At 37.5% G+C, this 14,157-nt stretch overlaps 1 protein-coding gene across 4 annotated transcripts in view; it reads left to right on the forward strand.

Moving 5' to 3' along the window:
* The window catches only part of HERC2 (HECT and RLD domain containing E3 ubiquitin protein ligase 2), a 102,496-nt gene that overhangs the window by 72,750 nt on the left and 15,589 nt on the right, over nucleotides 1–14,157 (forward strand). For 3 of the 4 annotated variants that reach the window (XM_068182664.1, XM_068182666.1, XM_068182665.1), the window contains exons 65-79: nucleotides 402–627; nucleotides 1,362–1,533; nucleotides 2,072–2,258; nucleotides 3,012–3,152; nucleotides 3,303–3,494; nucleotides 4,764–4,917; nucleotides 5,626–5,733; nucleotides 6,827–6,958; nucleotides 7,469–7,627; nucleotides 7,719–7,837; nucleotides 8,220–8,345; nucleotides 9,243–9,398; nucleotides 9,546–9,661; nucleotides 9,780–9,978; nucleotides 11,141–11,617. In XM_068182664.1, the coding sequence (XP_068038765.1) occupies nucleotides 402–627; nucleotides 1,362–1,533; nucleotides 2,072–2,258; nucleotides 3,012–3,152; nucleotides 3,303–3,494; nucleotides 4,764–4,917; nucleotides 5,626–5,733; nucleotides 6,827–6,958; nucleotides 7,469–7,627; nucleotides 7,719–7,837; nucleotides 8,220–8,345; nucleotides 9,243–9,398; nucleotides 9,546–9,661; nucleotides 9,780–9,978; nucleotides 11,141–11,383 (2,430 nt within the window). In that variant the 3' untranslated portion in view covers nucleotides 11,384–11,617. Of the gene's footprint in view, nucleotides 1–401; nucleotides 628–1,361; nucleotides 1,534–2,071; nucleotides 2,259–3,011; nucleotides 3,153–3,302; nucleotides 3,495–4,763; nucleotides 4,918–5,625; nucleotides 5,734–6,826; nucleotides 6,959–7,468; nucleotides 7,628–7,718; nucleotides 7,838–8,219; nucleotides 8,346–9,242; nucleotides 9,399–9,545; nucleotides 9,662–9,779; nucleotides 9,979–11,140; nucleotides 11,780–12,609; nucleotides 12,772–13,876; nucleotides 13,969–14,157 lie in introns of those variants that run through there. The other variant, XM_068182667.1, reaches the window with a different exon arrangement.

The raw sequence follows: 14,157 nt of genomic DNA on the forward strand, positions 1-14,157 counted from the left end.
CATGATCAGTTTTCTGCTTCTTACTCTGGAAATGCAGCAGCAGTCATAGTATTCTGGACAGATTTTTCAGCTTTATCATAATATTGTTTCAGATCCCCAATGTAATTACTAAGCAGTTAATTCTTCTAGCTTACTGTGAACATTCAGTAATTTGTGAATCTACTGATCAGTTATAATTTGGTGATAAAGTGCTGCTTTGATTTTTTTTTTTTTTTTTTCTTTTAATGTATGATAATACCTGCATTATTAAATGGAGGTGGGGAATGTCACAACAATAGATTGTCTAAAGTGTCCTTGATTACTAGCACAAATCACAAACATTCTCCTTAGGGATTTCTAAGAAAGCACTTAATTGAGATAAGCAGTGAAGCCAAGTAATACGTGGACATTTTTCCTGGCAGGTTTATGCTTGGGGTGACAATGACCATGGGCAGCAAGGCAATGGAACTACCACAGTCAACAGAAAACCCACTCTTGTCCAGGGCTTGGAAGGCCAGAAAATCACTCGGGTTGCCTGTGGGTCTTCCCACAGTGTAGCATGGACAACGGTGGATGTAGCTACACCATCTGTTCATGAGCCTGTCCTTTTCCAGACAGCGAGGGACCCTTTAGGTGCTTCTTATCTTGGTTGGTATTTGTTGCCTTACATTGTTTTTCCTTTACTGCCATTGGTGTGTTTGTTTTGTGTGTGGTTTAGTAGGTGATAGAAAAGTGCCAAAGAAAATGGTTTAGAAAAAAAATATCACAAAACAACAAAATACACCTCTGGTAAAAAAAAAAAAAAAGCCCAACCAAAACTCTTCATTAAAGTGAAACTTTTAAATTAAAATGCAACATGCTTCCTCAAACACCCTAAGGAGTTTCTCTTTATGGAGGTAATGATAGATGAGTGCTACACTAGTATAAATCTTATGCATTGCTTCTTGTTTCTAAGGTGAGTTAAGAATTAGAGAATCAAAACAGCAGTGTTTTGTGTTGAGTATGAAAGCATCAAACATCTTGCAAATTAAGCTTTTTCATGACTAAAGCAATTTATACCTAATAAATATTCTTGTTATTTCAGAATGTTTGTGTAAGTAAAACTTGTTTTAGGTGCTGATCACTAAAATATTTCTGTCTGTTATTGCCTTTGTCCTTATAACTGAGTAACAAGATCAAATACTATTTTATGGAAGCCCTTGTTGGAAAGCCACAGTATTAACTTTAATATTGTAACTGTAGGCACTGCGGTTTAAGAATCTCCTGTAGTGTTAGTTTCAGTCATCTCTTCTGATTTAACAAGAAATTAGATAAACCGTGACCTTCTATGTATTATACCATTAAAAAGCGCTTACCTTCTCTTTCCCCCTGCCTCTTTTTAGGTGTTCCTTCAGATGCAGATTCTTCTGCTGCCAGTAACAAAATCAGTGGGTCAAACAGTTCCAAGCCGAACCGCCCTTCCCTTGCTAAGATTCTCCTGTCCCTTGATGGGAACGTTGCCAAACAGCAGGCTTTGTCTCACATACTGATAGCCTTACAGATCATGTATGCCAGGTAGGCATGGAAACAGTCTTTCTGCTGCAGAGCAAAAGATGACATCGTTTACCATCTATTAGGGACTCTTGAGTCAGGTATAAATTGTTGTAACAAGTTTTAGCTCTTCAGGGTGGGCCTAAGCTTCATCTAAATTTTCTTTTGATGTTAGCTTTATGTTATGTTTAAAGAAGTTTCTATTGCCTGGGGGAAAAAATCGCTCATTCATAAATGCTCAAGTAAATAATGTAGAAGCCGTGTAAGAAAATCATGATGGATGATGTGGAGGAAGCAGTAGAGGGCAGAGTGGAAATAACAATAAAACTTTGCAGTGCTCTCATTGTTAGTAGAGAACAGATTATTTGTGCTAAAATTCATAAACAGAAACTCATGTTAAACATTTAAGCATCAGGCCCAAAGGAGAATAACGATGACCTACCCTCTAGATTCTACAGCTTGGAAACCTTACCTTATTTTGTTAAGGCAAACTAATAAAATTTCTCAAGGTCAACAAGGGAGTACAGTTAGGTTTATGTTAATCCATCCTAAATGATTTCAGGGATGCAGTTGTTGGAGCATTGATGCCTGCGAGTATGATTGCACCAGTAGAATGTCCCTCTTCATCACCAGCCCCCCCATCAGATGCCACTTCTGCAGGAAGCCCTGCAAATGGAGATGAGTGTGTGCTTGTGGGAGATATCGAGGAGCGGCTGAGCCCAAACCCGTGGCAGGACAGGAGAGGGGAGGTAAAGTGTCACATTATTATTTTTCATTATTTTTTTAACTGTAAAGCTGACAAATATCTCAATTAGTCTGATGGTAGCAGAGATTAAAATATTTCTTCATGCTCTAATTTCAGGACTAGATTGTCTGCACATGTCAGATTTGAAAAAACTAAAATTTTAGTGCAAGATCAGTTATGAACTTTCAGAAAGCATTGTGTCATTTAAATGTAATTGTGATGATTTCTAGCAATATTTTAGAGATACTGAATTCATTTTACAGGAATGATAATTAAAAGAAGTCAAGAATAGCAGAATATTTGGCCATTATTTAATTCAATCTAGTTGTAAACTTAGATAACTGATGTAGACATGAGGCCATGAATGAAATTCCATTATGTTGATTCCTAACTGCTAACAAAAGCAGAAAAAAGAAAGGCTTGCTGATGTAGAGGTCTTTTGCATTTATAAACTGTGAACTTGATGTGTATTGTCGAGGCTTGTCTTCTGCTTTGTACACTTCTCTGCAGGCACTGATGTTTTATTGTATGTTTTTGTAGCAGCTGGCATTGAGGGGAGTGTTTGGTGCTGTACATACCCTAGGAAAATAAAATAGAAGCTAAAAATAAAGGCAGTGAATCTGTATGTTTTGAATTTACGGCTGTTTTTAAATTGCTGCTGTCTTTGAGCACTAAACTTTCTAATAAATACTTAAACTCTTAAAGGTTTTACAGTATCTTGTTGAAGATTTCATTAGTCATTATTTGTTCTGGCTAGGTTGTTCCTTCAGAAGATGCTGTGACACCATCTGCTGTAACTCCCTCAGCTGCTGCTGCCTCTTCCCGACCTTTCATTCCAGTCACAGATGATCCTGGAGCTGCCAGTATTATTGCAGAAACCATGACAAAAACCAAAGAAGTAATGTTTTCAATACTTCTCAAAACTTAAGTCCCTACCATGCTTTTATCAAGCAGTTTTTCTGGTTTTTGCGCTTTAAAAGTTACTCTGAAAATGACCGCTTTTTTAAAAATTTATGCAGGGACAGAAGGATGTTTGTTTGTTTTGTAGGATGCGGAAAGCCAGAGTAAGGTGTCTGGCCCAGAGCCACAGTACTTGGATGAGTTTACAAGTCTGCTGGTACCAGATGACACACGAGTCATGGTTGACCTGCTAAAGCTTGCGGTGTCCAACCGAGCCGGTGAAAAGGGAAGAGATGTTCTCTCAGCTGTGCTGTCTGGCATGGGCACAGCTTACCCACAGGTCAGGTTTTGTTTCTCTTGCATTTTAACTGTGCCCTTTTTATTACTAGCTTGCTGGAATACTTTCTTGTAATGGAAGTACAGTTCAGCACATGAAAATTTGAGCTGGAATTAAATGCATGTGAGCTTTAACTCTTTTAATGGAACTGTTACATGAATATATGCATCTGCTGCCAGATGTCAGACTAATTTCTCCATTTTTCATGCTGCAATTAGACATGAAGATGGAATGTATTTGTGTATTGACCAAGTGTCCTTGGGTTTTGGAACGAAGCTGAATTAACTAAGCTCTATTTACTCAATCTCTAGAATGTTAGCTTAAAAACTTCCATGATGGGGGTTTTTTGCATCTGAGATGATTTTTCAAATTGATGCAGTCATTACTGCTAGCTAAAAATGCTGTTATTGTATTGTGTATGGTATTGTATTGTTAATGGCACAATAAATCTGAGCTGTTAAGATGTACATTTCATGCATTGAAGCTTCTGACTGTTTACAAAGTATCCATGAGTGTGGGTTTTTTTTTTTTGACATAGCTGGCAGAATGTAACAAATCAGAAATTATTTATAGAATATGTGTGTACAGTAATGAACTCAAAGCTGTTTAATATTTCTGGTTGCTTTACCTTTCAACGATAAATAATTTTCCTAATAAGTAACAATACATTTTTTTAAAGATTTCTAAAACTGTTACTCCCCCTGCCCAATTTTTGGTGATTAGCTATGTATATTTATGTTGGGCTTGAGTTTTCCCAGTCAAATTACATACATGCTGTATGTGCACTTATACATTAATTCTGGCTTTCTTTATCATTAATAGTGAGTAACTGAACAGCTTTGGGTTTGTGTGGGGTTTTTGTGCTTTGGAGCCAGAATTTTTATTAGAAACTCTTTTAAGATTAGTAGCTTTGGCATGTCCTCCCTAAATAGGGTTTTGCAATATTTCATACTAGTTAAATATTTATACCTTCCCATGCTGGTGGATGCTCTATAGCTTAGATTTAATAGTTTGCTTTTTCTGTAAGGGAAAACAATTACTTGTGTTGTCACTTAGTTACTGAAAACTGAAGTTTTTTGGCCTTTAGTTTTAGGAGTTTTTTCTAGGTCTAACACTACCAAAAAGAGTATTTTTGAGTTAATATGATGGTTTATGAATCAGATTTCCAAAACTAAGTTATTTATTTTAAATTTGGGAAGAATGGTAATGTGCTTAGATTTCTTGAGTTAATCAAACATACAGTTTGTAAAACGTGTATTTTTCTTTTCTCAGGTTGCTGATATGTTGTTGGAGCTTTGTGTCACAGAACTAGAAGATGTAGCAACTGATTCACAGAGTGGTCGCCTCTCTTCACAACCAGTTGTGGTAGAGAGCAGCCATCCATATACTGATGATACATCTTCTAGTGGCACAGTTAAAATACCAGGTACAGAATTCTTAGAGTTATGTTGCTAAGGTTCAATTATTTTGAAGTCTGCCTACATTAAGTTGTTCCTTAGCTTACAAAAATACGTATTGAACTTTTAAAGCCATGTTATGTGTCCTGTTGCTATAAAAAAGTATTTCTTGAAGCTGATTTCTTACATGCTGATGAAAATCTCAGTTCTGTACAATGTGGGTTTCTGGGTTCACTGGTTGTGATTCCAGTTGCATCACTGCTGTTCTCCGTTCAGTTATGAAGCTGAGAAGGACTGAGTCTTTTTCAGGTTTAGTAATTGAAAACTCATCTTCTAGTCTTGAGCAAGGGAAATACTTCTTTGTTTTAATTCTGTCTTTTCATTTAGTGCTTCCGTCAGTAATTTACCTAGTACTTACCAAAAATGACAGACAACAGAGGGCTATCTGCCTTAACTGTAAAAAGGCATTTTTTGTCTTTGCAACTTCAGTTTTGAATGTTCTTTTGGTATGGTCTTTTGTCTGCTAGCCCCATTCACACAAGCTTGCTGTGATTTAAGCCGTGCAATGAGAAGAAATTACAGGCAAATAATGTCATTAAATCAAAAGAAGTTGTTTTTATTAATGGGCACTATGCTTCCAAACAACTGTTTGATTTCATGTAGATTTCTAAAATGCTGCATTTGTCTGTGGTAGTGATTGCTCTGTAGAAGTGTGTGAACTCTCTGTTGCTGTTCAGGTGCTGAGGGGCTGAGGGTGGAGTTTGACCGGCAGTGTTCCACCGAGCGGCGTCACGATCCACTCACCATAATGGATGGCGTCAACAGGATTGTGTCTGTCCGATCAGGTGCGGAGAGCGGGGGCTTTCCAAAAGTGTCCTGTGTGACTCGCTCCTAAATGCCGAATGAAATGTGCCCCTGCTTCTGACTGACTTCTTGTTAGGGATAGGCAAGTTAGAGAGGAAAACCTGTGTAAATTGATACTGTCTTTTAAACTGAAAAGTTTGCAGGATGTAGACACAAAGATTGATTTTGTGTCTTTGGATATGGAGAATCTCTGTGAAGTGCATCTTAGGTAGTCCAGTTCTTCCAAAGAGAGTATGGAGTGTAAAATCCAGTGTTTAGCACCCCTGCCAACGTGTGTGAATTTCTGTATAATCAAAGTGTATTTTAACGAATTGGAAAAGGATACTTATTTTGCTAGCTTTTTCCTTTTTTCAGGTAGTACTTAGAGAAATTTCAGCCTTCATACAGTCAAGACAAAGGCTCTTGTGCTGTCAAATGTCCAAAATAATACCTTGGTGCTCTTTCTTTCTGTTTCCTGCTCTGGCCTTTGTATGTGGCACTACATGGATTCTTCACCTCTTTACTCTTGATATCTCTGATTTAATTTTTAGGCACTATTAATTTCTAGTAGGTTTTGGAAGAATATTTTTAATCTCATCAAATTTGTTGGACCTACCCATACGCTACATTATGTGCAAGGGTCTCAGTAGCTACTGCCTGTGCAGTCATAATATTGTAGGCTTTTCATGCTGACCCATTTTTCCTCAAAGGTGTTTCATTACTGAGATATTTCTGGTTGGTTCCTGGTTGGAAGCTGTAAAGCTTAATTTAATTTACAGGTTATTATATATTTTTGTAATGTGAAAGATAATTTGAAAATAGGACAAGGGATTTTAGTAAGCTCTTGTCAAGAGCCTCCTGCTTGTGGCATTGGGCTATCTGCTAGCAGTGCTAAGTGAAATTTTAAGACTTGGTTTTGAACTTTCTAAGACTTAATGTAACATCTTTATATTTATGTTCATGTACTTCACATAGCTGTTTTTCTTGAATGCTTTTGTGTGGTGTTTATAATTTTTAACCCATTGCTATTGATGAGTGGCTCTGTATTGGCTCAGACAGTATAGCTGAGTATGTTTGTCTTGCCTGCTGTACTAGGTCGTGAGTGGTCAGATTGGTCGAGCGAATTGAGAATTCCAGGGGATGAGTTGAAGTGGAAGTTCATCAGTGATGGGTCTGTGAATGGATGGGGATGGCGATTCACCGTTTATCCTATCATGCCAGCTGCAGGTAAGGTATCACATGCAGCATTTACAGGAGGCTAAGAGTAGATTTTATTGTTTGCTTTTTACACTCTACTTACCACTGCATGGTATTTACGTGCCGAAGTTCAATAGTTCATTTACATTTATACTAACAAAACATTTCCATTCATACTTAGGAAGCATTTTCAGTTAAGTCCTGAGAGGTGCACTTGTACATAGAGAAGACAAAAAAATATTTTGTAGCCACTCTAGTTTGCCTCTTCATCAGTGAAGAGAGGATACTTCTGGGACACAAGTCATCTGAAATGCCCTTATGTTTTAAAATCCATCTGTTTTAAAATTATGTAAATTAAGCCATGAAAGTGCATCTTTCTTCCTGTCTCTTCAAAGGGAAGTAGAATAGATAACTCATGCAGACTAGCCCTCTAGTGTGCTGTGTTTGGTCAACTAAGTCCTGCCGATGTTCTGTTCTTATTTCAGTCCGAGGACAAACCTTCCCCAGCTTTTTTCCGTTGTTCCTTTTTGTTTCTTGCAGGCCCTAAAGACCTTCTCTCAGATCGTTGCATCCTTTCATGTCCCTCAATGGATTTGGTTACGTGTTTGTTGGATTTCCGCTTAAATTTTGCTTCCAACAGGAGCATAGTTCCTCGCTTGGCAGCTTCTCTTGCAGCTTGTGCTCAACTGAGTGCCTTAGGTGAGTGTAGTCTTAAAATTAAGTCTGCTTTTTTGAAGTTACGGTGATTGTTTTAAGTAATTATGTTCTTTGTGTGTTTATATATCCTTAGCTGCTGGCCACAGAATGTGGGCCTTGCAGCGACTGCGGAAGCTGCTCACCACGGAGTTTGGCCAGTCCATTAACATCAACCGGATCCTGGGGGACAATGAGGGAGAAACACGAGCTTTGGTGAGAAGGCAGTGGTGCTCTCCTCTTCACATTTTTCAGATTAAGATTAAAGTGCTAGCCCTGATGAGCAATGGTTTTTGTGTTCGTGGCAAAATAGGAAATGGGCAAATTAATAGTCTTCTTGAATAGGTCTGCAAGTCTGTAAAAGGTATTCCAGTTAAGAAAAGAAAAAATGTCTAATTCCAAGACTTAACAGGTGTGCATTTTGAATTGCCAAAAAGGGGTAGAAATATTTATTTTTGGTACAAGTGGATGGAAATGGTATTTCACACAGCTACTTGTAGGTTGGGAATTTATTTCTGTTTTGTCACAGTGATCTAAATAATGTACTTCCTGTAATGCATGCACTATGACTAACTTTCTAGTTGTGTGGTGTCTCTAGAGTTTCACAGGGAGTGCTTTAGCTGCTTTGGTTAAAGGTCTTCCAGAAGCTTTGCAGCGACAGTTTGACTATGAAGACCCCATTGTGAGAGGTGGCAAACAATTGCTCCACAGCCCTTTCTTTAAGGTAATGCAGGACAGTCAGTAAAGAACACATTAAAATAGTTGTGGGATTTTTTTGAGATGTGCTAAGCTCACTTAGTCCTGTATCAATAATGTTTACTGGACAGAATCAGAATCCTGCTTCTAAAAGGAGAATCAAATACACAAATGAAAAATAAAATTAGCTAGGCAGGGAAACTCAGGAAAACATCTTGTAAGCACACTTATTGGTAAGTGATTTGAGTTTTCCTAATAGGAGTATTGTATATTTCTATTTAGTTAGTTTAGTACTCTGAAGGTTTTTTTGCATCCAGTTGGAAAAAAGGAGAATGTCTTAAATGGACCCTGTACTGCAAAGTAAAAATAAGCTGAGGAAGTCTTAAGAACAGCAAGAAGAAGAAAAGGTGAAAAAGCCTCCTTTGTAGTATAAAAGTGAAGCTAAGAGGGTGTACCTGTCTTAAGAGAAAGAAAATCGTGAAAGGTTATAGAAGGAGGAACTAATATGTTGTTCGCAATATTAATCTGAAACATTGATTTGAAGTTGAGTCAAACTGAAAATCAATTGAAAATTCATTGAATTGTAGAAAGGAGACTTAGTTTAGAAATGGAAGGTAAAATGTTAAGCACATGGGATTTGATGAGGAAAAGGTAATTAATCTGGGAAATTATTTCACAGGGAGGTTATGAAAATTTTTGTATTGAAAGAGGAGATTAGATACCTAACCATGTGTGATTGTGGGGCTACACTTGATGTTGCCCCATCCATGAGGGTAATGAGGATGGCTCTTAGTGACTTTACATGTCTTTGAGACTGCTCAGGCCCTACTGACCTGTGAGCTGTTCATCTCTGTCAAATGCATATTGATTTTTATTGCATATTTTTGATACCTCTCTAAAAATGTTTTTTTTTGATTGTCTGAAGGTGCTTGTGGCTCTCGCTTGTGATCTGGAGTTGGACACTCTCCCTTGCTGTGCAGAGACACACAAATGGGCCTGGTTCAGGAGATACTGCATGGCATCCAGGGTTGCTGTGGCTCTTGATAAAAGGACACCCTTACCCCGCCTTTTCCTTGATGAGGTACTGCAGGGATACTTCACATGGTTAATGGAACATGTGAAAGTGTCTCATGTGAAAAGATACACCGAGTTTGAATGGTTTTATGCCAATTGCGATAGGAGGAATCAGTAACATTAATAATGTTGTTTAATGTAAAATATTTCACAGGTGGCAAAGAAAATCCGAGAATTAATGGCAGATAATGAAAATATGGATGCTCTTCATGAGTGCCATGATGTCTTCAAGAGAGAACAGGATGAGCAGCTTGTCCAGTGGATGAATAGGTAATTTCTTTCAACTATTACTGCTTTGGTATTGTGATACTTTGTTGTACAATGATAAACTGCCTTTTTTGTGACTTTTAAAAAACTCTTTTAAGATTTTGTTTTGCATTTCCTGCAGACGACCTGATGATTGGACACTTTCAGCTGGAGGCAGTGGAACTATTTATGGCTGGGGTCATAATCACAGAGGACAGCTTGGTGGAATTGAAGGAGCAAAGGTTAAAGTCCCAACTCCGTGTGAAGCTCTTGCCACTCTTAGACCAGTGCAATTAATTGGTGGTGAACAGACTCTGTTTGCAGTGACTGCTGATGGGAAAGTAAGGATACAACAAATGATTGCTTATCAATGCTCTCTTGAACTATTTCACCCTCAGGCATAATGGGTTTGACTAAATGAAAAATAGTGTGCATAGTGCAGGGTTCATTATTATTGATAGTAGTAACTTTGTTTTAATTTTTTTTTTAAGAATCAGAACTGTACCAACTCCACCAGTATTTTCTAGGACTGCAGTTACTATTACATTAAATGGCTGAAACAAGAAATGTATTTGAGTTCTCAATTCAAAAATGTGATCAGATTTTGTCTAACAAAGTTGAGTACAAGCAGCATCCTCACAGAATTCCCTAAAACAGGGGTGATTATTTCTATCTAACAGGGGAGAGGTGTAATGTGAGATTGTTCACAGTTGGCTAAATGTAAAATATTGCAGGATCTAATTTCTCGGTGCTGAAATCCTGAGTGAAAAGGAATCTCAGTGCAGAAGTTTAGTGTAAGGTATAGGGGAAAAAAAATCAGTTCATTAATTTGAAAAGTTTTTTTAATACAGGTGGCAGCTGTTAAGGACATGATAGAGAGTTTTAGCTATAGCTTTGTGTAACAGTTACATTCATCTAGTGAGGTACTGAATAATTCTTTGGGGTCAGAATCATCCTTGTTAATAATTCACAGAAGGGTAAAGAGCAGATTAGTGGCATTTCTTGACATCATTCTGTTGAAAGAAATTATTTTCAGAGAGACAAAAAGAGTGAAAAACAGTAATTAAAACTATTTATGGGATGGAAGGGAAATAAGCAGCTGTTTAGGTGTTTATATTCTGCAGAAGAAAGAAAACTAGAATAGTGCTGCTTGGAGGGAGAGCTTCAGGCAGTAGATGATTTTGTAATGCTGTCATGCAAAGCTGTGGTCTCTTGATAGTTTTACAAAATAAGCTTTAGTATTTCACACTAAATCCATTAAGTCAGTGAGAGTTCTTATTGACTTTAATGTAGCCACATTTTCCCAAAGTTTTTCTGTGAAATATTTCTAAATACTTCCTTATTTTCCAAAAGAGAGAAAATAAGCCTGTAAGAAACTGGGTTTTTAGACTTCCCTTCAACTGCATTCTGACATATATCATTAAGAATTCTTCTCTAGAATTAAGTTCTGGGGAATGTTTTGTGTGAGGCAAACAAAACTAAATTTTATTCTTTACTTTAAAGCTGTATGCCACTGGATATGGAGCAGGTGGTAGGCTTGGAATTGGAGGAACAGAATCAGTTTCTACTCCAACTTTACTGGAATCCATTCAACACGTGTTCATAAAGAAAGTTGCAGTGAACTCAGGAGGAAAGCACTGTTTAGCATTGTCTTTTGAAGGAGAAGTTTATTCTTGGGGTGAAGCAGAAGATGGCAAGCTTGGTCATGGAAACCGAAGGCAAGTAACACATGAAAATGTTACTTAAAAAAAAAAAAAAAGATTAATGGATACTTATCATAGTTGCTGTATATCAGTGAATTTTTCCTGTCAAAAATAAATCCTTAGGATATTAAACTGGAGAAAAGCAAATACTCAGTGATTTTAGGTGTCCTCATTCTGACTTTAAAAGAGGGCTCTCCATACACTGGTGAATGTGAGTGGTCTATCCCAGAAGTTTTGTCCAGACAGATGTTTCCTTTTCAGCCCCTGTGATCGCCCTCGCGTGATTGAGTCTCTGCGAGGCATAGAAGTGGTTGACATTGCTGCTGGGGGAGCACACAGCGCTTGCATTACAGCTGCAGGAGACCTCTTCACCTGGGGAAAGGGACGATACGGACGCCTTGGCCACGGGGATAGTGAGGACCAACTAAAACCCAAACTGGTAGGAAACCTTTGGAGCACTCACCCGTCTTAGTCCAGTTAATATCTCCTGATTTATAACTTTCTGCATTTCTGCATACAAAGAATGAAAGATTCTTTTTGGTATGTATTTGTAAGAAATGAACAAGTTGCCATGATTGAAAGGATAAAATGAAAGAGGAGCTGCAAAACTTCGCTAGTGGCCGCCAAACAGCTTACAAGGAATTAATTTTGGAGATTTAAGGAAAATTTAAAGAAATAAGTGAAGTTTCGTGCTGCTTTGAATGATGGATTGTGCCGCCTGGAATCTATTTCGAGTAGTGGCAAGGATAGGAAAGATGTGATGTATGTGGATCACCAGCCTTTTACTTTGTGATTCCAAATGCCATACTTCATCACTAGGTGGCATCATTTCAAAAGATGTTGACTAAATTCAGATCATGATGCAAGTGCCCAAAAATTGTAAACTAGTAAAAGATTACTTGAAGATAAGATTTTTTTTTTTCACGTGCTATATTCAGTACATGCCCAGAGTGCCTGAAATTATTTCAATAGAATATAGTCTTTGATAACCTTAGGTGTTTTGTATTGTTCTCCCTGACATTGAGGTAAAAAAATTCAGCTACTTCACCAATTAAAAGACAAGAAATCCTGTATTTAAAATACATGGTTAGTTTTCATTTTGCTGTTTGAAAAGAGCAAAGCTCTTAGAGTTGCCTTTATTTCCTTGTTCCTGTGCTATTTCAGACTTGTAGTTCCAGTCATCACCTCTCTAAGCTGAGTTTGTCATCTTTTGTGAACCTAAATAACTGAGTATTTCAAGGTAAACAAAAAAGGGTGATTTCATTCCAGGTGGAAGCTCTCCAGGGTTACCGTGTGATTGATATAGCCTGTGGCAGTGGAGATGCACAGACACTGTGCCTCACTGATGATGATACAGTCTGGTCCTGGGGTGATGGAGATTATGGAAAACTTGGGAGAGGAGGCAGTGATGGCTGTAAAGTACCAATGAAGGTATTTTTGTGTAATTTTTTCATTGCTTTAGAAACTATGATGTTGGTGAAGAACGATGAAGACAGATTTGTCAATATGTGCAATCTTTCATCCATCCTGGAACATCGGGATTATTCTAGTGTGGTTGTTAAGAGTGAACTCTGTAGGCTACAGTAACAGGACTTTAAGCTTTGTGCTGACTGTTAAAGTTGCACTTGAAGGTTTTTCTTTGGAAAACATTGCTGCTGTAAATAATACCGCTAATTTTAATTTTGGTTCCAGTCAAAACATTAGGTTTGGCAAGAAATCTTAATGTTTCCTTCTGTTAATAAATTTACAACAGTCATAAGGTCAGTGCAGAAAGGGGTATTGTATCAATTCGTTGAAAAGTAATCTTACTTTATATTAAACCCTTTCTGTGTTTGCATAGTTGACTTGGAATTTCTTCACATGTTATGGATGAAATCCACATAACCATTACATTTGAGTTGCAGGATTTGTTATGAAGGTGAATGTTGCTTGTGTTTGCAAAATGTGTCTGTCACTGTGTGTACCTATGCACAGTGGATTTTAGATCCTAAATCCAGAATCACACTTCCTTGAATACAAGTATCCAAGTATCATTCTGTTTCCAGATGTTTCCAGCTTGGTGGAACAATGTAAAAACAGCTTGTTTATGTTTCATCAGTCAGTCCTGTTGGACAGATGGTAAAGCAGCAAAAGTCCTCCGCAGAATAAATAGGAAGGGTCTGCTGGAGATAGAAATATTTTTATTTTGTCAGCAGAATCACATCCATGTCACACAAGCTAAGGATGATTGAGTGTTAGTAGACAAAGCCTTATCGTTTCTACTCTGGGCAATTGCAGAGTAACTGTGGGCAAAACATTCTAGAGGTGATCTTCAACAGTTTGGGAAATCTGAGCTCCTTTTAGTACTTAAGCAGTAAATGGTAGAAAGATGAAAGGAGTGGAATTCTTCTAAATCATCTACATAAACATTTTAATTTGTAAATATGCATGTAGACATACAGTAACTTGTTATATATTACTTAAGACCGTTCTGTAGACCAAATCTATAGTCTCCTTAATTAACTCATTTAATTTTCATTTGATATTATTTTTCTAGATTGATTCCCTTACAGGTCTTGGAGTGGTTAAAGTAGAATGTGGATCACAATTTTCTGTGGCCCTTACCAAATCTGGAGCTGTGTATACATGGTGAGTATTCTGTATTTATTATTTTGACAGTGTTAGATGTCACCTCGTCTGTAACAGATATCAGTATTACGCTTCCTTCACTGTTTTGATCTTCTCTTTCAAAAATTCTTTGACTTCCTGAGTCTTGATTATTAATAAAATCTCTCACTCGGGGGAACAATGAAAAATCCAAGTATTTTGTCTTGGAAA

Source organism: Anomalospiza imberbis, chromosome 2 (genome assembly GCF_031753505.1).
Source record: "Anomalospiza imberbis isolate Cuckoo-Finch-1a 21T00152 chromosome 2, ASM3175350v1, whole genome shotgun sequence".
Taxonomy (NCBI): Eukaryota; Metazoa; Chordata; class Aves; order Passeriformes; family Viduidae; genus Anomalospiza; species Anomalospiza imberbis.